The following is a 26,505-nucleotide window of genomic DNA, read 5'->3' as shown; positions in this document are numbered from 1 at the left end:
CTGCCCGCTCTCCCCCTATCTTTTTGCACTGGCCATGGAGCCCTTGGCGGCGAGGGTGCGCCAGGATGCGCAGATACGGGGCTTTGTATGGAATACTACCCTGTCGGACAAGATCGCGCTATACGCGGATGATGTCCTCTTTTTCCTCACTGATTTGCAACGCTCGGGCCCACGTGTCTTGGAGATCATGCACCAGTTTGGAGAGGCCTCGGGCTTGTATCTCAACCTCCACAAGTCCACCCTGTGGGTGCTATCAGGAGACCCGGTGACAGACCCTTGGGCCTCGGGATTGCGAATGGCCACGACTGGGCTGAAATACCTCGGAGTGTTTCTCTCGGACTCGGCTGACACTGCCTGGGACCGTAACCTGCAGCCCGTCTGGGAACGAGTTCAGTCGGACGTCAAAACTTGGTCTCGAATGCCCCTGACAATCTTTGGCCGATCTGCCATTTTCAAGATGGTTGCGCTCCCGCGCCTACTCTACCAGCTGCAAAACCATCCGTATCCTATTCCACCTCGGTGGTTTAAACAGGTTAACTCAGTGCTGGGCCGCTTTCTCTGGGCGGGAGGCCCTGCCCGGGTGGCATTGCGCACATGCTTTCTGTCCACCTACTGTGGAGGCCTGGCCACCTCGGATCTGCAGTCGTACTACCAGGCCGCTCACCTCCTTATTCTGAACGAATGGTGGTACTGTGACGGTGGGGACCCGGCCTATGCCCTAGAGCGTGCTTTGATGGGCGATAACTCGCTCCATACCATCCTATACTCACCCCGACTGCGTACCTCGCTGCCAGGGGTTACCAGACTCGTGTTTGCTATATGGCGACAGGCCTTGCGTCGCGTGGGCTGGTGGGGCCGACTAACCGCTGAAACACCTTTATGGCGGAACGGCATGCTACCTGAACTCTCTAAATTGCCAGGCTTCGATGGCTGGGATGCGATAGGTATCTCGCAGTTAGGTCAAGTGATGTCTGGTACGTCGCTCAAATCCTTTCAGGCCCTCAGTGCCGAATTTGATATGCCCCAATCTCAATTTTTCCGGTACCTACAGTTCCGACATGCACTGACGCCCAGCATTGCCAACCTTGACTCACTCCCTGACTTTAGCCCGATCGAGGCGAAGGTCTTCATGGGAGATCTTGGGGACAAAAAAGTATCGCGCATTTATCAAACCATGGTCACCCACTGCTCCCCTACTCTTCTCTCACTGAAGGCGACTTGGGAAGTTGACCTCGGCCCCTTGGACGAGGACGACTGGCGAGAGGCCTTGGAATCCCCGAGGGGGGCGGCTATCGCAATGCGATTCCGACTCATCCAATTCAAGATTCTCCATAGGGCATACTATACCCGAGAGCGTCTGTGGAAGGCGGGCCTGATTGGGTCCCCGGAATGTCTGCGGTGTGGGGCTGAGGTGGGTACGCTACTTCATACAATGTGGTCGTGCTCTAGGCTGGTTGGCTTCTGGAGGGGTGTTTGGGGCTGTCTGTCTGAGGTGTTGGGCTGGACCCTCCCCCGTACTCACCGTCTGGGTCTGTTGCACGTCCTGGAAGGGGTTGGTGGCAATATTTATAAGCGGCACCTGCTCCTACTGGGGCTGGTGGTGGCTAAAAGGGACCTGGCCCGAGCGTGGAAGAATGTGAGCCCCCCCCCCCTGACTGCATGGAAGGCTGGTATGGACTTCTGTATGGGCCTGGAGAGACCTATATTTGAGGCGCGAGGATGCCCCCGCAAACACTTTAAGATTTGGAGGAGGTGGGCAGACTATAGAGATCTGACACTGGACCCTCCAGTGGAGCCAGAAGAGGACCTTTAGCCCCGTACTGGCTGGCAGGGCCCATGTCCACGCACATTACCCACGTCATAATCTTACATCGTTACGGTTAGTACACACATGCATGGGGTTCGGGTGGGTTCCAGGGTGGGATCGGGGAGTTGGGTAGGTAGGTAGCAGTATAAGGTGAAGGTGGGGTACCTGTTTTCTGATATCCTTAATTGCATCATCTTCTTGCTTGGACACTTGGTTAAAGTGCTGTGATTGTATCATAATGTTTGGTGGTGTAGTCCTGATTGTGGGCTGCCACTATATTTCATATGCTCATCTTCATCAATAAACTGGTTGTGAAAAAAAAAAATTGAAAAAAATGTAATTTAAAAAAAAAGCTATAAGCGAGATGGGAAGGACAAACAACCAACGGCTGAGCAGGGAGAAAGATTTTGTGCTGATTGGATGGGGACAATCAGGGCAGGAGGATTAGAAAGTGAGAACGGGAACCTAGGTCCTCACATGCAGCACTAAAAGAAAACAAAAGAATAGTTCCTTGAGGTGAGCAGTGGAAGTATACAACTGATCCAATCAAAAAAAGGTAAAGCAGATGCGCCAGGGGCAGGGCAAACAAGACGGAAAAAAGTCAACAAATAAGGAGCATCTAACTGAGATAGACAGTAAATATATCAAATCAAACGACTGATCCACAGTCAACTTTACATATTTTATTGAATTATATTGGAAACAATTGATTTTTTACAACAAACAACTAAAGCAGTTCATAGGTGAGACCTAAAAAAGCAGACACACTTTCTTAACCATATATTTTGTAACTTTGCGGAAATTCATTAAAGGAACATCCATCTATTCTCAGGCTTAGTAGAATTAGCATTCTGGTGTCAGGCCATATCAAGAAACAGGCCTAATTATCCAGAAGAAGCCAGCATCAATAACTAAAATGTTCCATAAATCTGTGGAAGAGTTTTGTATCCCAGGATACCACAATAAGGAACACGGGACAACTAGGTCTTGGGATCTGTGGATTTAGATCAAACAAAGGTTAGTTTGCAGCAAAACGGAATGTAGGAGGAGAGGGACAAGTGTTTGTTAAAAAACAAATGTACAGTATAGGCAGGGTATCCTATGCAAAAAAATGGAAAAACAGTGTCAAGCTGTTTCCTAATCTCACTACATGGCAGTGATAACCCTAAAAGTCAGGAGCAGGAGACAGTCATAAAATGCTAGCAATACTGGCCACTTATCATTGTGCTATTTTGCCCAGCATTCGACTCAACCCGTTTCCCGCCTCATCTCTCTAAATTTACCGTCTTTGTTGTCCAGGATCACGCTGGCTGCTTCATTTCGAAAGAGACTGGTGCCATCTACTACTTTTATGAATGTGTTTCCTCTTGCTCTTGTGTTGAACAATCGTCTGTGCAAATTGCAACTATCCCCTACTAACCCATCACTTAATTCAAATTCACTTACTGATTCAATTATTAACAATCTGTACTTTAGACTACACTGGTTATTTAGATGTACAATTCATCATTCTTTCACTATTTTTTTCTCAGGCACATTTCCAAAATATTCTGAGGTAAAGAACATTTTAACATTGTTTCAGCACATCAATGCTTGTAGACCACTTTAAAAACAGAACAGGGCTAAAGTTTTTACTATTTACCACTGCTCGTTAATCTCTATATTGTTTGCTATTTCACTTCAGAGGTGGATAGTGTCTATTGGTCTACGCTTATCCTTTGTGCATATCTTTGTAAGGGCAAGAAAACATTTTAAGCCACTCACCTTTTAAAATAAATGGCTGTGAGAGAGTTCCTTCTCTAGCAAACAAAACAAATATGTGCTAATAGAAATTACAACTACAACACAGTATTCAGCAGCCAAAAGAATGCAAGCAATTACCATGTTTCATGAGTGGTGCTCACCTCATTGTATCTCTTTAAAGGCAGTTTAATACAGCTTGTTCCCATTTCCATGTGGATAAACAAACCATCTACAGTTGTTAAGGTGTACTGGTAATTTCTAAGGTCCTGTAAGGAGGAAGAATCAACAATAAACAATATTCAATTATTCAACTGTAGGATAGACAAACCATACCATAGTAGTAGAAGATTCCTCCATCAAGACATGTAATACCTAATGGTCAAAACTATTAGTTAAACTTCCATTTCTTAAGTCACAAGGTTACGTTCACTGGAAATAAAGCTATTATGGAATATGCCGTGGTGACAACCACATACATGGATCATTTCATAGTTCTCTTATGAACCCTTACAGTGAGCGTCTGAGAAAGAGTTAGGTGTGACTTCGGCATGTTGATGGTAAACCCCAGAGACTGCAGGACATATACTATAGTCTGGAGGTGGGAGACGACTGCCTGGGGTGAGCCCACCTTCAACAGGCAGTGCTTGAGCTAGGGGAAGACTGGAACTCCTGACCCCTGCAGATGTACTCCAACCACCATCATCATATTGGTGAATACCCAGGGGCACTGGTGAGGCCAAAAGCGAGCAGAGCAAACTGAAAATGCTTGTGTACCACCACGAACCGCAGGAAACGCCTGTAGGCAGGCAGGACAAATGTGTAGAAGTAGGCTTCCTGCAAGTCCAGCATTAACATCCAGATTTCCAGGGCAAACAGAACCTGAGCCACCGTGAGCATATTTAATTTCTCCTTCTTCAGGAAGAAGTTGAGAGGGCGTAGTTCTTCCTGGGCACCAGAAAGTAGCAGAATAGCAACCAAGACCTACTTCTCATGCTGGCACCCTCTCAATGGCCCCTTCTGCCAAAAGAGCCTGCACTTCCTAACGGAGCAGGGAGAGAGGTGGTCTACATTCAGCCGGTTTGGGAACGGTGGCTTGGGCAGTGGGGTTTATGAGAAAGGGTTGGATTAACCATTTTAAGTGCCTACTTGTCCGATGTTATAGACTGACAGCAGGTCAGGTGATGTTGGATCCTACCACCAACTGGTTGTCCATGATGGTAAAAGGGCAAACTAAAGTGACTTTGAGGCTGGGCTGCTAGGTGGTGGCAGACTGGTAGACGTCGGGTTGTGAGTCCCATGAGGGTTGTGTGAGCCGTATCTGTGGTCACGAAAGGACTGGAGAGCCTGTGGGCCTTGGAGGCTGGTCGGGAATGGACACGGCTGATAGCCCGCACCGCAGTCAGGGAAGGGTCGAAAGGCCAAATGGGATTGGCGTGAGGTAATGAGAGACCCACAAACCGTGAAGTGGCTTGGCTGTCCTTAAAGTGCTCTAGCGTAGAATCTGCCTCATCGCCGAAGAGGCGGGTGCCTCCAAGGGCATGTCCATAAGGGTTTCCTGGATATCCCCCAAAAAGCCAGGTTTGCCATCTGAGTGCCACTCACGCAGCAATAGCTCTCCCTAGCAAGTTGGTCGGTGGCATCCAGTCAGCAGCGAATGGTGAACTTTGATTTGTCCCTACCAACGGCCTCCTTCGAGAACTTGGGCAGCACTTCCTCAACCAAATTCCAAACTGTGTGGGTGTTTCCGCCCAAAAGGCACGTGTTGTTCACTGATCGCAGTGCAAGGCTGGCAGAAGAGAACATCCTCATGCCAAAGGTATGCAGCCTTTTGGATTTCTTATTAGGAGGTGGGGGTAGGGAACACGCCATGGTTAACTTTGGAGGACAACCAGTCTCTCCAGGGTGGGGTTTTGGGTGAGGAAAGCTGGGTCCCCATGAGCGGGGCGATAGAGACAGGCAATTGTTCTGTGCACCACAAGAGAGACACTGCAGGGCTTGGCCCATGCTCAAAGCAGGACATCTGTGAGGGCTTCATTTAAAGGGAGGAGAAGGTCTGTGGGGGCAACTCCCGGCTGAAGCACCTCGGTCAAGACATTTGTCTTGACTGCCACTGAGGGCAACATAAGGTCCAAGAACTCAGCCGCCCTCCTCACCACCATAGAAAAGGAAGTCTCTTCCTCAATGGTCACATTAGGAGGAATGACAAAGTCGGTATCAGGGGAGGTATCCAGAACACTGGCGTCTACCGGTTCCTCAAACCAGTTGTCCCTGTGCTCTTCTAAGGGGTTCTGGTAACCCTCAGTATCCTCCCCAATCATACTACTCACTGTCAAAAAAAGAAGGCCTGTATTCGACTCGGAAAGTAGAGTTCAGGCTGGCGTCGGAGTTGAAGTCGGGCGACGCAGATCCGTCTCCAGGTCGGGTATGATGATTTTGTTCTCTGCTGCCGTGGGTGTCGGTGGTGCGGGAACAATGTCACTGGAAATGGATGTAGGGAAAGTTGCAGTCTTTCGACAGGAGCTGTTCCCGATCCAGCACCCAATCCGAGGGGCTTGACTGGTGCAGCGGGCGGACCCACCTGCGTAATTCCAGTGGGGACTCCTCGAACTGACCCAAAAATGAGGTACAAGTTTTCATAAAACTCACAAAGCTGGGTAGGGGGTCACTCCAACTCTGAGAAATTTAGGGAGGTGCAGAGCAGACCCAGAGAGAGGTTCCGCAGCTGATGCATGGGAGGGGGGCCTAAAGTGTTAACATCGCTCCCATGTCTTGTCCGAGGTCTTGGACCGGCGAAGTACAAGATAGCTTAGATTGCTAGTGGGACATACCTGACTACTTAAAAAACTATGACGAGTGCCTGGAACAACTCTGGGAACAGGCCAGGACCTTTCATGCGACCAGGACCCAGAGCATCGTGGAGTCCACCGGCATCAGGGAACCAGGAACTTCAGGGATCGATAATGCAGGGCTTTGGTTTTCATGGCGCAGCAGTCCTCAAAGGTGTTGGAGTCGTGGCTCAGCTCAAGGTCTAGAGACAAACCACATGGGGGTCTGTCATAGACATCTGCCTGCGACAGGAACCACATGGTTTAATTCCAAAAGGTTTTTTAGGTGGCATCCCTTGCACACTGGAAGACAAAGCTAAAATAAGTCGACAAAATGTCAAAAAATATTATCCTAAAAGTGGACAGAGGTAGTAGCTCACTCTGGATCTGCGCTAATGGCGCGTAAAAAAAGAACTGATGTAAATGTGCTAGGGTGGAGCCTATATTGGCAATGCGCACATCACTTACAGCAGAGATGACACCACCGTTTTGCAAGCAGAGGTACTGCGAAAACATGGATCCAGTCTGACGCCTGGGGAATATTGTAAGGTAAAGAATCTGTGGCTATTTAAATTTTATTATGGTAAAGGGTCAACCATGTTTCCTGAAAATTAATAAATCTATTTATAACCTTTTTTTTAACTTTATTTATCATTTTGTGAAAAGTAAAGCAGAGCACAGAGTTCAATTGCAGTATACTTGGGGAACATTTTGAACACAATCAGTACGATAGGTCAATTAAGGCACGGTAGGACAATCAAGTGGTGACAACATCATATTTGACATATCTTGAACTTCAGCAAGGGGTTCAACATTGCATCGGCCTAATAGCTCCCTCCCAAAACCCCTACTACTCACGTATACCAGAACTATCTACGGGCCCACTTGTTATGCATACGTGGAGTGTGTCCAGGTGCGTGTATGGATGCAGCTCAGTCCGCTAACCCACCCCTGTTGGTACAATACCCTGTTCCACTTGCGAGGGGGAATCTCGCTACTGTAGCGTAAGGTAAGCACGGAAGGGGCCCCATATATCTTTCGGTCTGGAAGAAGGCGGGATAGTGCCAGCATACAGATCGCTCTTCATGGAGCAGGATGCAAGGCTTTGGAGCCAACCAGTTGTCGTCGGGGCCCTTTTGCTACCCCAATAAATTGCGACCTCTCTTTTGGCTAGAAGTAGGGAGATAGCGACAAATCTGCGCACTTTTATGGGAATATGGACCACATATCCCAGGAGAGCTATCTCGGGCAAAGGCACCAGAGGAAACTGTATCAAATCAAATCAAAATAAGCTTTATTTGGTTGGGACATACAACCATAAAAGCACAATATATAGCACGTAACGAACTAAAATACCATGATATAGATCAACATACATTATTAAAACACATACGGTTATCATTTTACATTATCCAACAGACAATGCTTATCTTCTCTTAAAATAAGCAGTGAGCATAGAGTAGCATTGCATATTTAAATTAGGGAGGACCATCGGGGCTTTTCAAATTGCGGTATATAGTGCATAAGTTAAAGCATAATTCCAGGTGTAAACAATGGACTCGTAGCAGCATAACCTGATAATGATAGCAATAGCGAAAAAATTGATTCGCAATGGCATAAAAAGTGACAAGTGCAAAATCGGTAGGACTATCCCCATGTATAAAATTTCACATTAGAACAGCACACTCATTCTATCTTAAATGCACTTTAATAAAATGCAGTATAGAGTGCATAAGTTAAAACATAACTCCAGATGTTAACAATAGACTCGTAGCAGCATAACATGATATTTGTAGCGATGAATCATTTCACAATAACTTAAAAGGGCAAATACTAAAGTGCAGAAGCAATAGGACTACCCCTAGCAGAATGGAAGATAAAAGTTCACGTTAGAACAGCATACTCTTTCTTATCTTAATTGCACTTAAAATAAATGTGGCAGTGTAAAAACAGACATCAGGATCGTTGAGTGCAAAAAGTAGGGTCATAGCAGCATTGATGGTGTTGGTTTCATATTTTTTAAACAAGGGCTTGAGATAAACAATCCTTAAAGGCAGGAAAAGATCACATAAAAACAAAAAGTGCAGAGTGCTTTGATTTGTGGACCCGTCACAAGGACAAGGAATAACGGGTGCTGGTTCATCAGAGGAAGCGCAACCAGATGGTGCACAAGGCCTAACCTTAATCTGGTTAATACATAACGATGGGAAGATCTTGTGACTAATGAGAGATAGGATTGGAAACCCACTGTATCCATATATAGGTGGTAAAACTGGTACGTGGTTTGTTTCTTAATGGAGTCCCTCCTGCATGCATTCTTATGTGACAAGAAGATGTTCTTTAACTCCTGTTTAGATGTTACTGATGTCTCATTATGCTTTCCCAAAACAGATTGATCAAAAATATCCCCATAAGTTTTAATTAAATAATTCAGCCAAGGTATCTTAAGATAATTTTCCAGGGGTAGACAATCGTTTATGATAGACTTAGTAAAAGTTGTCTCGTCTTTAGACCATATCGAACGCCAAAGCTGAAGCGGTCTCAATGCTATTAAACCACTCAAAAAATTAAGACCAACCTCGCAATGGATGATTTCAGAGGGGGCTGAAACAGGGAGGCATAAAAGCTTTTTTAAAAAGGAGTTCTCTTGCACTTGTAGATCATGGCAAAGTCTATTCCCCAAATCCCAGCCCCGTAAAGTGCGACCGATGTACATCTTGCTTTAAAGATCTCAATCATGTCTTTAATACGGCGATCACCCAAATTATTGGCAAATTTAAAAACACCGTATATACACTTCCTCAGTTTAGCCCGAACCTAGGATATTTCATTATTCCATTTCCCATCCGATGAGAAAGAGATACCCAAATAACAGAAATTATCCACATTTTCTATTTTATTACCCTCGATAAAAACGGTTTCAGGCTTTTAAATTTTGGGCCGAATACCATTGTGAAGGTTTTAGTTTTGTTTATTATCAACTTCCTCTGGTTGGTAAGGCTCCAAACCCATCTATGAACCTCTGGAGGCCAACCGGTGTTCTTGATAAAAGCACGGCATCGTCCGCATAAAGCAGGACTGGTACTTACTTGCCCTCCACTATCGGCAAATCCGCCTGTATCCTCTTAAGTATAGCATGAACTTCGATAATAAACAAAGTAAAAAGTAGAGGAGCTAGTACACAGCCTTGGCGAATGCCGCGTTTAACGTTAAAATTGGGGGTGCATTCACCCTTTTGGCCATATCTAACTTTGGTTGATAGGTTTTCAAACAACCTGGCAAAAAAAAAAATAATAGGTTTCGGGGCCCATAGATTGAGTAAAACAGGCCATAAAACTCCATGATCTACTAAATCAAAAGCGCTACTTAAATCCACAAAACATAAAAAAAAACGACCCTGTTTGGCTTTAGTATATTTGCCGATGAAAGCTCCAAATTAATACACTGTTCCAACGTGCCTAACCCTTTTCTGAACCCTATTGTGCCTGTGTCTTAATTTCATTATCCGAGACCCACTCCTCCAATCTTAACAATAAAACCGTACTCATAATTTTTACTGAAGAATCAAGTAGGGAGATTGGACGGTAATTCTTCGCTTCTGATTTGTTGCCTTTTTTATAAATAGGAATAATAACGGATTCCCCCCATGAGGAAGGGCAACCCTCAGTTACAGCTGCATTAAAAACTCTAGTAAGTATGGGTCCCCACAATTCTGGTATTGATTTGTATACATCAATGGGGACACCGTCAACACCCGGCGCTTTGTCTCCTTTACTATTTCCTATTCCTATCAGGACTTAGTCCAGAGTTATATCAAGCTGGATAATTGGCCAATGGTGTTGGATGTTTGAATTTACTAAGGGAATACCACTGGGCTAAAAATACCAGAAAAATGGGCAACCCATTCTTCACAGCTTACATGAGTTAAAAGCTCTGCGACTGATTCGATTTTATTTATTTATTTATTTATTTATTTTTAAAACCTTTATTGATATCAAAAGAAGACAAATCGAGGCCCACAACCAAGCCGGCCGGCCGCAGTGTACAAAACAGTCAGGAGTCATCAGGCAAATAGTACATAATCAATCAATACAAAGCAGAGGCCGTACAATCGCAATAGGGGAGAAGAAATACAGAAACTAAAGGGCTAAAACACAGGAGTAAAGAAGGCTTAATTTTACAATAAGGGGAGAGGACGTATGACAGGCACACTTGCAATACGGAGGCATCCGACATCCCGTAATCAACCTCAACATTAAGAAGGGGGCATGGGGCAAAATATCAGGGGGACAACACAATGCAGTCAAGAAATCAGGATATGTGAGATACAGTCAGCCCCTGAGCATTATCCTCGTAACACGCCCACCACCCGGGACACTACCAAGCCAGAACAGAGGGATCGGAAGACAATGCATGAAAACCCGCCCGTCACAGTACCCTCTGGGACGCAGGAAGGAAAAAGGGAAGGGGGACTAGGTAGGGGGGGGGAGAGGAAGGGAAAGGAAAATGGAGGGAAGAAAAACCAAACAATAAAAGGTGGATAAGGAAATATGAAAAAAGAAAGGTAAAAGACACGCCGACACGGCTCCCCGTGGTGGGAGGACAGGAGACAAAAGGATTAGCGGCCCAAGTGGGGCATGGCAATCGGATGGAAAGACAGCCGAAATGTAGCAGGAGGAGTAACGATGCCATACCCCCACCCGAAACACACCATAGGAGGTCGGGACAGACGCGGCCTCACGAAAAAGAGATACAAAAGGGCCATAGAACCAGAAAACAAACAAAAAATAGAACCCAACCCGCCCGTCCCACCCTGCACCCCTGTAGAAGGCTACGGCCTACCCTTCAAACAGCGTGCCTGTCGCCCTAAACCAGAACCCGAAATATAGCAAGAAGAAAGAAAGAAAAACAAGACAAAAAGGCCACAAAAGCGGAGAAGGAAAACAGGAGGGAGGAGCAGAATAACTATAATACAAACGGTAGGCCACAGCCCTCCGCCGAACCCGACAAGTACAATCAAAAACAGACCAGGACGACACCCCATCATGTGCCACAAAATATTAGGAGAAGGGGACCTCCCACCCCTCTACGATCAGAGACAATTGTGCAACGAAATCGCATACCAGGAATCAGGCAGAAGTCGTACATTTCACCCCCAACCCTTCCGAGCGACAAACCCCACCCACCACATGGCAATGTACAACCACATACTAAATACAAAATCAGCATATAATCGAGTGGAATGGTGACTAGCATAGCTACGTGGGGGGTAGATAGATCGAAAAGTGAGCAGTAGTCCAAACTGAAAGTATCGATGCATCAACAATCGAAGCACGAGCCATGAGAAACAGGAGTTCAGTTGCGCCACTTGAGCGGGCGAGGTGGTCCCAATTTTAAACACAGGCAAAGTCATCGAAGCAGGCGTAGGAGGAAGTCCACCCATAATTCCAGGCAACAATGTCGAACAGGGTCGCCGTACAGCATCCGAGTCCCCGGGGTCCGAACCTTGAAAAGCAGGGCGCCCCAAAGTCACCAGCACACTACACAATCTTCGATCAGTGGTGGAGACACTCAGGTCAATCGAGGGGGGTGAGGCAATGGAGGCATCGAAACAAGAGGGCGACAAGAAGAAACGGCCGCCCAAAATGGCGGCGGATCGTGGCGGACCCACCGAGACGCCCAGGGCCAGGGAAGCGTGCAGGGATCTGAGGGCTTCCAGGATATCTCTGACTGTCGGCTCACGCCCACCAGATCCGATCCCCTCACAATCAGGCAACTCGGGCCCGCCGCCACAGGGTGACTCTCGTTCCAGAGGGCCGGCCGCCATTTCGTGAATCAGCCCAATCGCCGCCCACGAGGACCCCCGGAAATAACAGTTCTCAAATGTAGGACTTTACAAGCGCCGGAGGTCCCAGCAAGGGCGGCTTCGATGCCAAAAGGATGTCCGCCCAAAACGGGTCTCCGCCCGCACCAGCACCGGTGCCCCAAACAAGCAGAGTCCGGGCCCCGAGGACCAGGGCCGCCGGACAAAGCAGCGGCAGGGGGAGACCCCCTCTCAGAATCAGGTCCCGGGGCTTCTCACCCACGTCGGCCACGCGACCACCAGGGCAGGTCCGGTTCAGGATCGCCGGGATCTTCGCACATCGGCTCCCAACACTGGTTCTCACTCTCGGCCGGGGCCGAGAGCCTTCGGATCCCACCGGCCAGGTCCCGGTCCAAGTCTCGCAGAGGCCCCGATCTCTCGGTGGCCAGAACTCCGGAGCCACTGCACGTCGAGACCCCGGGGTCAGATGGTAAGTACAAACAAGCCGTAATGTTTCCAATTCCCCAAAAGTGTGTCGTCCCGGGACAGGATAAAAGACAGGATAGGCAGTCAGGATGGAGGGCTGCGGGAGCCGAGCTAAAGGGCGACCATCACGGCCGCGAGCTAGGCTCCTCCCCCCCCCCCCCGACTGATTCGATTTTAAGTAATTTCGAACGAATTCACTATTTCACAGAATAGCTTATTATTTGAGGTTTCTGCTGCGAGTGCAAGGTTGTCCCATGCCTCTTGTTGGAGCTCCAACTTCCTACGTTTTATATTAAGATTGTATTCTACTCTTAGCAAATGGATAACTGTACTATCCCTTGGTTTGTTTGAGAGCACTATTTTCAAACGGTTCAGGGAAACAGTACAAGAGTGATCAAACCAGCCCCTAAGCCTGTGTTGGTTTCCTAGGTGGTATCACGGTCAATAATTTTGTGATACGTGCGGTGATTTTAAGGAAATTGGACATGATCTGTTGCGGTTCTGTCCCAATTGATAAACAATCATCAATTTCATTGCTACATGTCTGTACAATCTTTTTTGCATTTCACAGGAGCTGGATCCTCTCCATTTCAATTTTGTGCCATTAGGGCGTGTCGGTAAGATGTTATTCACAACTGTACATGATTCAGCTGTCTTAGGCCCCATATATTCATGTACATAGTGATTGAATTATGGTCACTCATAGACAATTCAACAACCTGCGGGGTAGAGCATACATTTACAATATTGGCAGAAACTATGACATGGTCAATACAACTGTGCGCAGACCTTCCTATAAAGGTTGGGATCTCTTGTCCGCTCCCATCCTTAGCACACTGCAAAATATCCAGGTCAAATTCTGTCATACTGCATTCAAAGTGTTACCATAGATAGTATGTGGAAAGTGTACACACTAGTAGTACACTACTAGAGAAATTTACAATTGTACTGTGTCCGTTACCCCAATCTATATTAACCTCCTTCTGGAAGGTGTTTTGCTCTCCTTGATATGTAGGTGCGATTTTATCACGAACTACACAGTTCGATATGGTGATGACATCTGGGTCTTTGGTGGACCACTTTTCTGAGAGCAAGTCTACGTCCAAGGACCCAGTAACTCCCAACCCCCTTACATATATACTAGCTGATACCAGTCAATCATTACAGTCTAGGGTACTGAGAGGTTGGAATCTATTATGTATGGGCAGACCGGGGTATTTCTACAGATTTGATACTGAATTAGAACTACAATCGCTGGGGTTCCTGTCTCCAAACTGTGGGTGGCTTAGGTGTCTATAAAAATAACCAAGGGGTTAGAGCAAAACACGGCGGTCGGTATGCGGACTTATGGCTACTCTCTCAAGGGACGTTCGCGCCCAGGACGGGTTCTTAAAAGTTTATAATAATGCAGTCCCCGTGCAGAGTCTTTCTAGAGGGCCCTATCCACTTCACCCTTCTAGTAAAAAGTACCTGGTCCGCCTGCCCCACTGGGAAATCACAATTTTGGTGCAACCAGTGCACCACCTTATTTTTTTAGAGTATCATACCTTTCTTTTTGTTCCGCCTCTAGTTGTGGGACATTAACCATAACTGCCACACATGGACTACATTCTGGCGGTAGGTTAATAGATGTGACTGAAGGTCCCACAGGCTCTTACCTCCATTCAGGTTGATTCCGGATTGGATATTTATTATTTATTGCCTCTCCATTAATCTGTGAGCCCATCGGTCTGTCCACTCTTGCTCTGTCCACTCTTGCTATCGAATTATTGGTTGCCTTAGATGTAGGATTAATAGTCCCTGAATCAGCGATCTTCCTAATGGAACTATGAGACGTAGCTGTACCACTAGTAGATGGAATAGATATAACATAATTTATTGTATTGTATTGTAATTGCATTTATATAGCGCTTACTACCCCTGACGAGGCGTCGAAGCGCTTTTTCGTCGGGTACCCATAGAGGATTAGTGTTGAATTAGGATTTTAATTACGCCCATCTAGACAATCACTCGTTGGTAACCTTACTGGTCCGCAAATATCTTTAAGGATATTGTCAAGTTTGGTCACCTCCGCGTTTAAACTATTTATTTTATCAACCAATGGTTTGATGGTTAATTCGATTTTTTGTGTTAGAGTGGATATAATAAGATTAACTTGTTCTTCCGGCAGTGGATTTGGAACACTCTTTTACTGGTTCCTTACTTGTGTTGCGAGAAGAAGCCCCTTTATTTGGTTTAAAGTATACCCTGTCTTGGTTTGATCTTTCCTACAATTTCTTTTCGTTTTCAAGGCCGGGGATCCACTAGTAGAAGGTGATTGAGGGATCACAGTTTGCATCGGTAGGGCTTGGGGAAGAAAAGGACTCTCAGAATACACTAAGGGGATAGAATCTTGGGCATTACCCGATGTAGCATCTAACTCCAGGGCAGATGGATTCTCTAGACCATAACAAGTCCAAGAGACAGACGACGTTCTGCCCTATTAATTTCCACATCGATTGCACTAACAACCTTAACTAAATAGTCATCTATGGTTGGGCCATGGCTTTGCTTATTTATAGGGGTCTTCAAATGTTTACGCTTAGACATCCAACCCATAAACAGAGCCTTAATATAGATCTCCCAGACACTAGGCTACTGCAGGAACCAGACAGACTAATTCTTTCGATATTGTCGCTAATGGCCACTATAACAGAGCTATATAAGTATCTTGTATAACTCAAATACTATGGCATGAATACTTTATATTAAAAAAGCCGCAGAAAAATTATGCCGACAACCATTCGCTATAATTGCTTACTTTATGCAACAAAACTAAAAACAAATAAAACTTGTTATAATAAAAATGTCCAAATGATCAGAACTTCTGTTCCACCAGGGAGTAGATGTCCATTGGGTAGTACAAAAATATCAGTAACTCAAGTCTTGCTGATTACGCAAGATACCACACACTACTCATCGTTTGTATTGTATTGACTGCCCAAAGTTCCTTTGGAGTCTTCAGAAACGTAGTCCTTGGTGTCACCAAATGTTCCTAAGGGCACGGAGTTCAAACGTAAAATAACGTGGCCCTGCCCTGCCACAACCTGGCGCGGACAGACGCAGACGGGCCCGCCCTTGGCCTGTGCTTGGCCCGGGCAGTGCCCGAGCACACCCACGCGCGTCCCGCGCTGCGGGAGCCCTCGGCCGGTTTTGCCGCACCTCCTGGCGCTGGCAGGTGACGCCGGCAACAGGCGCCACAAGGGGACTCTGGGAGCAGGAGTCCCCTGGTTGTTTAGTGTAGCGTTGCAGTCCCCCACGGACTGTGAAACAACAGGAGGGCAGAGTGATGGCGTGAGGGGTGGCAGGAATGCAGGCTGGGAACCCGCGCTGCGGGAGCCCTGGGCCGGTTTTACCGCACCTCCTGGCACTGGCGGATGACGCAGGCAACAGGCGCCACAGGGGGACTCTGGGAGCTGGAGTCCCCTGGTTGTTTAGTGTAGTGGTGCAGTCCCCCACGGACTGTGAAACAACAGGAGGGCAGAGTGATGGCGTAACGGGCGGCAGGAATGCTGGCTCGAAACTACCATTTTACTTAAAAGTTTGTGTAGCTACCCAAAAAGTGTGGCCTCGCGGGCAAGTCCACGCGAGATGCGAGAAGTCGGCCTGAGGAGCATGACCACGCTGGCAGCAGTGCGGTCTGGTGGGGTCTATTCTATGCATTCGGGCCGGTGTAACGTAAGTTCTACGTAAAAATTTAAAGTGTATCAGTTTATATCTGCTGTTGAGGGACACTGTTCTAGTAACCCTTGCAGCGGGCCACTCATTGTTCATCAGTGATTGGGTTGCCTAAGTCTAATTCCCATGCACTACGCAATCTTTCATCGTCCACTGGGATCAAGTCAGAGCACGCCCTACACAAGTGGGATATTATATGGAACCCTTTGTTGCTGGCTATCACCAATGTGAGGGGTGGGGGGGGAATGAGGCAGGTTCTAGTGGGTATTCACAAAGCCGGGCTCACAGAGCAGAGCGTAAACGGGCCAGAATAAATCTGTCCATGAAATTGGCATCTGAAAAGATAAGACATGTACTCTGGATCAAAAACGTGGCAAGCCGGATAGAGGTCCCCCTTCATGGCTATGTTAAATTTAGTGCAGGTCCTTTGTACCAATTTTTCGCTAGTTATAGGTAGGAAAGTGGCAATAGGAAGAGGAAGGGAGGATGAATACAATGTTTGTGTGTGAGTGATATGGCACAGTTTAAGCCATGCCCAGCTGGTGGTGAAAACTGGCTGTATGTCTTAGGGGTCTCTAGGGATACCAGTGGGCAGTATGGTGGCAAGTGTGTTAGGCAGAACAAAGTCAGATTCTGGGCGTAGGTATGTAATCCTTGCGTCTGGATGGTACCATGTCTGCTCGAAACATTGTGCGGCCAGAAAGTATAGTTGAAGCTCCGGAATCCCGTACCCTCCTCGCACATAAGGGAGTGTCTTCACCTGCCATTTTACTACGGGTGTCCTGCCGCCCCAAACTAATCTTATCAGGTGCGACCTCACAGTATTGAAGAATTTGTTAGTGAGTGGGATTGGTATTTTGTGAAACAGATATAACATTTTGGGAGTACAATAATTTTTACCAGTGCAACGCGTCCCGCCATGGAAAGGGGAAGTTTAAGCCAGGAGTCAATTTGTGTTTCCAATTTAGAGATGGCCACTCCATAATTACAGCGTATAATCTGGTCCGTATCAAGATGGAAATGTATCCCTAAGTATTTTACCAAATCCTCGCACCAGTCTAAAGCGAATTCCGGGACCCATCTGGTTGTGCTAGCCGTGAGGTGAAATTAGACTGATTTATGCCAGTTTATCCCCAATCCTGAGAAGGTGCCATATCGGATGATCTCTCTGAGGAGAGGGTCCAAGTTTGTTTGAGGATCTCAGACATATAGGATAGTGTCATCTGCGTATAGCGGGCCCGTATTGAATTGCAGTCCCCTATGTAAGGAATATGCTACTTACCAGTATGCATCTGTTCTTGGCATAGAGGGCTGCAGAGTGGTACATTTATGAATAGATCGCCATCTGGTGTTGGGCTCGGATGATTGCACTTTGTTTTTCTTCTGGAGAAGTCTTTGTCGTCATAGGTGACTCCTCCTCTCGGTGTTAGTGCGCATGGGCATCGGCTCCATCCTTAGATTGTTTTGCCATAGTAGGGTTAGATGGAGTAGTGTAGTGTAGTACATAAAGATATGCCCATGTAAATGTATCTAAATAAGATAATGTTGGGACAGACACAGGTTTCCGGGGAGGCAGGGAGGGCATGTACCACTCTGCAGCCCTCTATGCCAAGAACAGATGCATACTGGTAAGTAGCATATTCCGTTCGAGGCATATGGGCTGCAGATGGTACATTTATGAATAGATTGTACAGCAGTTACCTCCCTAGCGGTGGTCACCAGTGTCTGTCGCAACTGTCTGAAATAGAGTTTTTAATACAGCTTGGCCCACTCTGGCTTGTTGTGCAGCCTGTACATCAACACAGTAGTGCTTTGTGAATGTATGTGGTGTAGACCAAGTTGCTGCTCTACATATGTCATCTAGGGGAATGTTCCCTAAGAATGCCATAGATGCTCCTAGTTTTCTTGTGGAATGAGCTCTAGGAGGAACAGTTAATGTTCTCTTTGCTTTAATGTAACATATTTGTATGCATCTTACAATCCATCTTGCGATGCCTGCTTTAGAGATAGGATTGCCCTTATGTGTTGGGGAAAATGCTACAAATAGTTGTTTAGTTTTCCTGAAGCCTTGTGTTCTTTCTATGTAGTATGAAATGGCTCTTTTAACATCTAGTGTATGTAGAGCCCTTTCTGCCACCGTCTGTGGCTTTGGAAAGAAGACTGGTAATTCCACTGGCTGATTGATGTGGAATGCTGAAATTACTTTAGGCAAGAACTTTGGGTTTGTTCTAAGAACCACTTTATTCTGGTGTATCTGTAGGAATGGTTCTTGTATTGTTAATGCCTGTAACTCGCTTACTCTTCTGAGTGAGGTAATGGCTATAAGGAATGCCACCTTCCATGTAAGGAATTGTATTTCGCACCTATGCATAGGTTCGAAGGGTGGCCCCATTAGTCTGGTGAGTACTACGTTGAGGTTCCAGACTGGGGCAGGTGGTAATCTTGGTGGAATGACTCTTTTAAGACCTTCCATGAATGCTTTTATCGCTGGTACTCTGAACAGTGATATGCGCTGCCTGTTTTGTAGGTATGCTGCTATAGCTGCTAGATGTACTCTGATAGATGTGTACGCTAGATTACATTGCTGTAAGTGTAACAAGTAGCAAATAATCTCCCTTGTTGATACGTCTAGAGGGTTGATATTGTTATTAGTGCAGTGTATAGCAAACCTCTTCCACTTAGCTGCATAGCATGCTCTGGTGGTTGGACGTCTCGCTTGTTTAATTATTTCCATGCAATTTGGGGGGAGATCTAAGTACCCAAATTCTAGGATTTCAGGAGCCAGATCGCTAAGTTCAATTGAGTTGGATCTGGGTGCATTATCTCTCCATGGTTCTGTGTAAGGTGCATGGGTAGAATTCGTAGCTTTTGATGTGGCACTTGTGAGAGTTGCAGGAGCGTGGTGAACCACGGCTGTCTTGCCCACGTGGGTGCTACTAGTATCATGGTCATTGAATGTTGTTGCAGTTTCCTGACCACTAATGGGATTAGTGGGAGAGGGGGAAAAGCGTATGCAAATTTGTTGGACCAATTTATCCATAACGCATTGCCCTGCGACAGGTGATGTGGGTACCTGGACGCGAAGCTTTGGCATTTTGCGTTCTGATGAGTGGCAAATAGGTCTATCTCTGGTTGTCCCCATCTTTGGAAGAATGGCTGCAGTATTTGTTGGTGCAGTTCCCATTCGTGTATTTGTTCCGACTGTCTGCTTAAGATGTCTGCTATCTGGTTTTGAACTCCTGGTAGGTGTTCGGCTAACAGATAGATGTTTTGAGGAATGGCCCATCTCCAAATCTCCTGTGCCAGTCTGGATAATTGGAGAGAGTGCGTCCCCCCCTGTTTTTGAATATAATACATTGCTGTCATGTTGTCTGTTCTGATCAGGACTGCTTTGTGGATAACATGTATCTGAAAGGCTTTCAATGCTAGAAACACTGCCAGTAGTTCTAGATAGTTGATGTGCAGTGTTTTTTCCTGCACACTCCACCTTCCTTGTACTGTGTATTTGTCCATATGTGCTCCCCATCCGGTGAGCGATGCGTCTGCTGTTATTGTCACCTGTGGAATTGGCTCTAGGAACGACCGCCCCTTGGTAATGTTTGTTCTGTTCCACCACTTCAGAGAGCGGTGTGTGCGGTCGTCTACCAACACCAGATCCGTAATCTGTCCTTGAGCCTGATTCCACTGTGTCGCTAAGCATTCTTGTAGCGGACGCATTTGTAGTTTTGCATATGGTATTAGCAGTATGCAGGATGACATCATGCCTAGTAGCTGCATGAACACTCTTGCTGTTAGTGAGTGTTGTGGCTGAAATCTCTGAATGATTGTAAGCATTGCTTGGACTCTTATTGGGTTGGGGTACACTTTGGCTTTTTCTGTGTCTATGGTAGCCCCCAGATATTGTTGAACTTTGTTTGGTTGTAGGTGTGACTTTGTGTAGTTCACCGTGAACCCTAGCTGGTGTAGTAGCTGAATTGTCTTTTGTGTGTGTTGCAGACACTCCTCTTGCGACCTGGCTTTTATTAGCCAGTCGTCCAAGTATGGGAAGACATGAATTTGTTGTCTTCTTAGGTGAGCTGCTACCACTGCCCGGCATTTTGTGAACACTCTTGGTGCCGTCGTGACACCAAATGGGAGGACTTTGAACTGATAATGTTGTCCTTCTACCACAAACCTGAGGTATTTCCTGTGGGCTTTGTGAATAGGGATATGAAAGTAAGCGTCTTTTAGATCCAGTGTAGAAAGAAAGTCCCCTTTCTTCAGTAAAGGAAGTACTTGTTGGAGCGTGACCATGTGGAAATGTTCCGAATTTATGTATGCGTTGAGAGGTCTTAGGTCCAGTATTGGCCTTAGAGACCCGTCCTTTTTGGGGATTAGGAAGTATAGTGAGTATACTCCTGTTCCCTGTTGGTGCTGTGGAACCTTCTCTATGGCATGCTTTTCTAGCAGTGATATTACTTCCTGTTTTAACAGTGTCAGGTGATCTTGTTTCATTGGACGCTGTTTGGGGGGGATGTTTGGTGGGGTAGCTGTGAGTTCTAGGCAATAACCATGTTGGATAATTTGTCTTACCCACTTGTCTGATGTGATGTTTTCCCAGACAGGTAGGAACTGTGATAGGCGTCCCCCTACCGGTGTTATATGGTCTGGGGGAAGCTCTATGAAGTCACTGTTTTGGGGTTGGAGAGTTGCGGTTGTTGTTGTTTCCGCGACCTCTACCCTTGTTGTTGTTACCCCTGTATCCACCTCTAGAATTACCTCTGGGTGATGTAGGTGTAAAAGAGGTTTGCTGTTGGTTTGTACCTGTACTTTTGGATCCTCCTCTATAGGTGGATCTACGAAAGGAACCTCTTTGTGTCGGCTGCTGCAATGCTCCCATTGATTTAGCCGTTTCTGTATCCTTTTTCATTTTTTCTAGGGCCTCATCTGTCCCTGTGCCAAAAAGTGTTTTCCCATCAAAAGGTTGATTAAGTAACGAGGTTTGTACCTCTTGTTTGAATCCTGACACTCTGAGCCATGCATGTCTCCTTAGCATGATGCTTGTATTTGTCGACCTTGACGCAGTTTCTGCCGCGTCTAGGGCGCACTTTATTGAAGTGTTAGTAATTAACTTCCCTTCTTGTATAAGTTGATCAGCTCTCTTTTGATGTTCTTTAGGGAGATGTTTGATGAGTGTTTCTAACTCATCATAATGCGCTCTGTCATACCTTGCAAGTAGTGCTTGCGTATTAGCTATGCGCCAACTGTTTGCCGCTTGAGATGCTACTCTCTTGCCAGAGGCATCTATTAGTTTAGACTCCTTGTCAGGAGGTGGCGCTTCTCCCGTAGATAAAGAGTTTGCTCTCTTGCGAGCGTTTGTGACCACTAGTGAGTCTAGAGGAATTTGTCCCTTAATGTATATTGGGTCTTTTGGAGCTGCCCTATATTTTTTATCAATTCTTGGGTTCAATACCCTAGCCCTCACTGGGTCTTTGAATATCTCTGATGTATGACTGAGAAGGCCTTTTAGCATTGGTAGTGTTCCTGATGTTCTTTGTGCAGTAGGTAGTGTCTCTAATAAGAAGTCCTGTACTAGAGGTTCTGTATGTAGGTCTACCTTATGAAATGTTGCTGCTCTAGTAATGAGTTGTGCAAACCCAGTATTGTCATCAGGAGGTGAGGGTTTTGAGGGATATGACTCAAGGTCGGTATCATTACCTGATCCCACATTATACTCCTCCCATGGGTCTGCCTCCTCTGGGATTGTGTCCTCATCATCCCCAGGGTGTCCCCCCTCCCCTGTGTCACTTTCTCCATCTGTTGTAGGTGTAGATGGACGTGTGGGAGGAATATCTGGCCTATTGTGAGGAATAGGCGGAGATGGTGTGTGAGGTTTGGGAGAAGGGGGAGGAGTTGTATTCGTCCCCATTGTTCTCTTCTTTGGATGAGCCTTGTCGTCCAAATGTTCATGTTTCCTCTTTTTAGGTAGTTCTGTGACTACCTTGCCAGTCTTTGGGTCAATAAACAAAGTCTTTTGTTTAGGATCCGTTCCGTGTTCCTGTGTCGGTACCGCAGTTTTCGGTTCCGAAAGGTGTCTTTTCTTTGAAATGTCCATTTGTATTTTCGGTGCCGAAGTTTTGTTTGGATCCGACTTCTTCGGTATCGAAGATGTCCCCGGTGTCGAGGGTGTTTTCGTCGCCGAAGCGTGCTTCGGTGTCGACATGGACTGCTTCGACTTCGAGCTTTCCTTGACTTGGTGCTTCGGTGTCGATGTGGTTGGTTTATCGGAACCGGAACCACTATGATGGGGGACCGAGTGTTTCGGTTTCTGTTTCGTTGCCGGGCTCGAAGGCGGGGCGTTGGAAACTTTTTTCGGTTGTCTGACCGGGCTCGAGGGCGGGGTCGACACCGTGCGGGGTCTGTTTTTCGGTAAAGGGACGTCGTCACTCACGGTTTGTTGGACGTCGAATTCCTCGACGTCGGACTCGTCCGCTTCTGACCCCGCCTCGTCGGCCTCTTCTTCCTCCTCTTCTGGTTGCTGGTCCTCGAACAGCTCCGGGATTGCTTGTGACTGCATTCTCGATACCTCGTGTCTTCGGGCTCGACGGTTTCTAATCGTCGACTTTGACGAGAACGCTGCACAGGCCTCACAGTCCCTGGATTCGTGTTCAGGGGACAAGCAGAGGTTGCACACTTCGTGTAGGTCCTTGTGTGGGAACTTAGCACCACACGTTGGACATTTTTTGAATGGAGTCCTTTCCATGGACCCCGGGCTGGACTACGTCGAGTTTCTCGTAGTCGTCGTCCTTCGAATCGCGTCGGTATGGAGTGAAGTCGCGTTCGATAACGATACCGTCGATTTGGAAAGGAATACGCGCCGGTTATAACCTTCTTTGTTGAAGTCGGTCCGGAGCGCTTCGATCCTCATCCGAACCCGATGGCGGAAAAAAACAATCTAAGGATGGAGCCGATGCCCATGCGCACTAACACCGAGAGGAGGAGTCACCTATGACGACAAAGACTTCTCCAGAAGAAAAACAAAGTGCAATCATCCGAGCCCAACACCAGATGGCGATCTATTCATAAATGTACCATCTGCAGCCCATATGCCTCGAACATGTTGTTCCTGAAAGTGTCTTATCAGTGGGTCCATTGCTAGAATAAACAGTAAAGGGGAGAGGGGGCAACCCTGCTGTGTACCACGTGATAGTGTGAAGGTGGACAATTAGGTACCGTTCAGTCAGAGCTGAGCTGTAGGTTGTGTGTATAACAAAGCAGTGGTGGCAATGAATCCCTGGGGCATTACCATGCGTTGCATAATGGAAAGAAAAAAGGGCCATTCTAGGGAATCAAAAGCTTTTTCAGTGTCAAGTAGGATTGCCGCTGCTGGGATTTCCGGGTTAATTCTGTGTAAGGTGTTGAAGAGGGTGCGGAGGTTGAAGGCAGTGGATCGGTGAGGAATGAAACCTGATTGCGCAGAGGATATTATAGACTCCACAAGTAGTGAGAGTCGGCATGCCAACGCCTTGGCAAGGATTTTATAGTCTAAGTTTAACAATGATAAGGGTCTATAGGAGCTACAGTTGCCGGGTTTAGGGAGCAAAATAATAACTGCCTCTCGTAGGGTAGGAGGGAGCTGTTGCTTTTCCAGAGTTTCAGCATAAAGTCGGGGAATCAAAAGGTCTTTGTAAGTTTTGTAGGATTCGCCTGTAAATCCGTCCAACCCGGGGGCTGTGGATGGGTTTAGGGCTGCAATGGCTTCATTTATGCTGTCTGCTGTAATGGGTTCTGCTAAAAAATCTTGCATACATTTCTCCAAATATACCAATGCTATCTCGGAAAGGTACAACTCTTGCTGTCTTGCCCTTGTCTAGAGGTGTACAGTACCTTAAAATAAGTAAAAAAATCCTTCTGTATCAGTAGTGGGTTTGTGAGTGTAGTCCCGGCCATGCAGTGGAGTTCTGTGACGTAGGCTTTCGTATAAGGAGGTCGGAGCATTTGTGCTAGAATATGGCCAGGGCGATCCCCCTCTCCATAAACTTTAGCGTTATGGTATTTCCCCATGTAGAGTATTTCCCTGTCAGCTACCTCTTTGTATTATAAGAGCAGCGCTGCTCTCTTCAAGTTATAGCCGGGTCGGCAGTTGCCGCCTGAGCAGTGTCCATTGCAGTCAGTTCATTCTCTATACGGGAAATCAATCAATCAATCAAAGCATTTATAGAGCGCGCTACTCACCCGGAGGGTCTCAAGGCGCTGGGGGAAGGGGGGGGGGGGGGGGTCCGCTACCGCTCGAACAGCCAGGTCTTGAGCTGCTTCCTGAAGACGAGGTGGTCCTGGGTCAGGCGGAGGTGTGTCGGGAGGGAGTTCCAAGTCTTGGCGGCGAGGTAGGAGAAGGACCTTCCCCCTGTGGTGGCTCTTCGGATGCGGGGGACGGCGGCGAGGGCGTGGCCGGTCGATCGAAGCTGGCGTTTGGGGGCGTAGAAGTTGAGGCGGTTGTTGAGGTATCCTGGACCTTGGTTGTGTAGGGCTTTGTGTGCGTGGGTGAGGAGGCGGAAGGTGATTCTCTTGTTGACCGGGAGCCAATGCAGGTCTTTCAGGTGTCCGGAGATGTGGTTGCGGTGGGGGATGTCCAGGATGAGTCGTGCTGAGGCGTTCTGGATCCGCTGGAGTCTCTTCTGGAGTTTGGCGGTGGTTCCGGCGTAGAGGGAGTTGCCGTAGTCCAGACGGCTGATGACGAGGGCCTGGGTGACCGTCTTCCTGGTCTCGGTGGGGAGCCACCGGAAGATCTTCCGTAGCATGCGCAGGATGTTGAAGCACGACGAGGAGACGGCGTTGACTTGTCTGGTCATGGAGAGGGAGGAGTCCAGGATGAAGCCCAGCTTGCGTGCGTGGTCTGATGGTTTGGGTGCGCTGCCTAAGGCTGGGGGCCACCAGGAGTCGTCCCAGGCGGAGGGGGAGGACCCCAGGATGAGGACTTCCGTCTTGTCCGAGTTCAGTTTCAGGCGGCTGTCCTTCATCCATTCGGCTACCTCTTTCATCCCTTCGTGTAGGTTGGCTCTGGCGGTGGCGGGGTCGTTGGTGAGGGAGAGGATCAGCTGGGTGTCGTCGGCGTAGGAGATGATGTTGAGGTTGTGCTGGCGTGCGATGGCTGCGAGGGGGCTCATGTAGACGTTGAAGAGGGTTGGGCTGAGCGAGGAGCCTTGGGGAACGCCGCAGATGACTTCGGTGGCTTCTGATCTGAACGGGGGGAGGCGGACTCTCTGTGTCCTTCCGGCGAGGAAGGAGATGATCCACTCCAGTGCCTTCTCCTGGATTCCGACGTTGCTGAGGCGCTGTGCTAGGGTGCAGTGGCAGACAGTGTCGAAAGCCGCGGAGAGGTCCAGGAGAATGAGGGCCGCTGTTTCTCCGTTGTCGAGCAGGGCTCGGATGTCATCGGTTGCTGCGATCAGGGCGGTCTCGGTGCTGTGGTTGGCCCGGAAGCCAGACTGCGAGAGGTCGAGGGATCCGTTCGTCTCGAGGAAGGCGACCAGCTGTTTGTTGACGGTCTTCTCGATGACTTTTGCAGGGAACGGGAGCAGCGAGATGGGGCGGTAGTTCCTGAGGTCGGTGGGGTCGGATGATGGCTTCTTTAGTAGAGCACTGAGTTCGGCGTGCTTCCAGCTCTCCGGGAAGATAGCGGTGTCGAAGGAGGTGTTGATGATGTCCCGCAGGTGGGGTGCGATGACAGCGTCGGCCTTGTTGAAAACGTGGTGGGGGCAGGGGTCGGTCGGAGATCCGGAGTGGATGGAGTTCATCGTGCGGACGGTGTCTTCGGTGCTGATCGGGGTCCAGGCGTGGAGGGTGGTGGTGGGGGGCGGTGGTTCGGTCGTGGCGTGCGTTGGTTGAGAGCAGAAGCTGTTGTGTATGTCCGCGATCTTGTTGTGGAAGTAGGCGGCGAGGGAGTTGCAGAGGTCTTGCGATGGGGTGATGTCGTTGATTCCGGCGTTGGGGTTGGAGAGCTCTTTGACGATGTTGAAAAGCTCCTTGCTGTTGTGTGCGTTGTTGTGCAGTCGTTCCTTGAATGCAGTTTTCTTGGTGGCGCGGATCAGTTGGTGGTGTTTTCGGGTGGCGAGCTTGAGGGCAGTCATGTTGTCCGGTGTTGGGTT

The 26,505-nt window shown here is 47.7% G+C and overlaps 1 protein-coding gene across 2 annotated transcripts in view; it reads right to left on the bottom strand.

Moving 5' to 3' along the window:
* The window catches only part of ZFYVE16 (zinc finger FYVE-type containing 16), a 589,878-nt gene that overhangs the window by 185,615 nt on the left and 377,758 nt on the right, over window positions 1-26,505 (bottom strand). For both annotated transcript variants that reach the window (XM_078675307.1, XM_078675306.1), the window contains one exon: window positions 3,712-3,816. In XM_078675307.1, coding sequence (XP_078531433.1) covers window positions 3,712-3,816 — 105 coding nt within the window. The remainder of the gene's footprint in view (window positions 1-3,711; window positions 3,817-26,505) is intronic.

This window comes from Lissotriton helveticus, chromosome 2_1 (genome assembly GCF_964261635.1).
Source record: "Lissotriton helveticus chromosome 2_1, aLisHel1.1, whole genome shotgun sequence".
NCBI lineage: Eukaryota > Metazoa > Chordata > Amphibia > Caudata > Salamandridae > Lissotriton > Lissotriton helveticus.
This window is presented reverse-complemented; position numbering and strand designations above follow the sequence as displayed.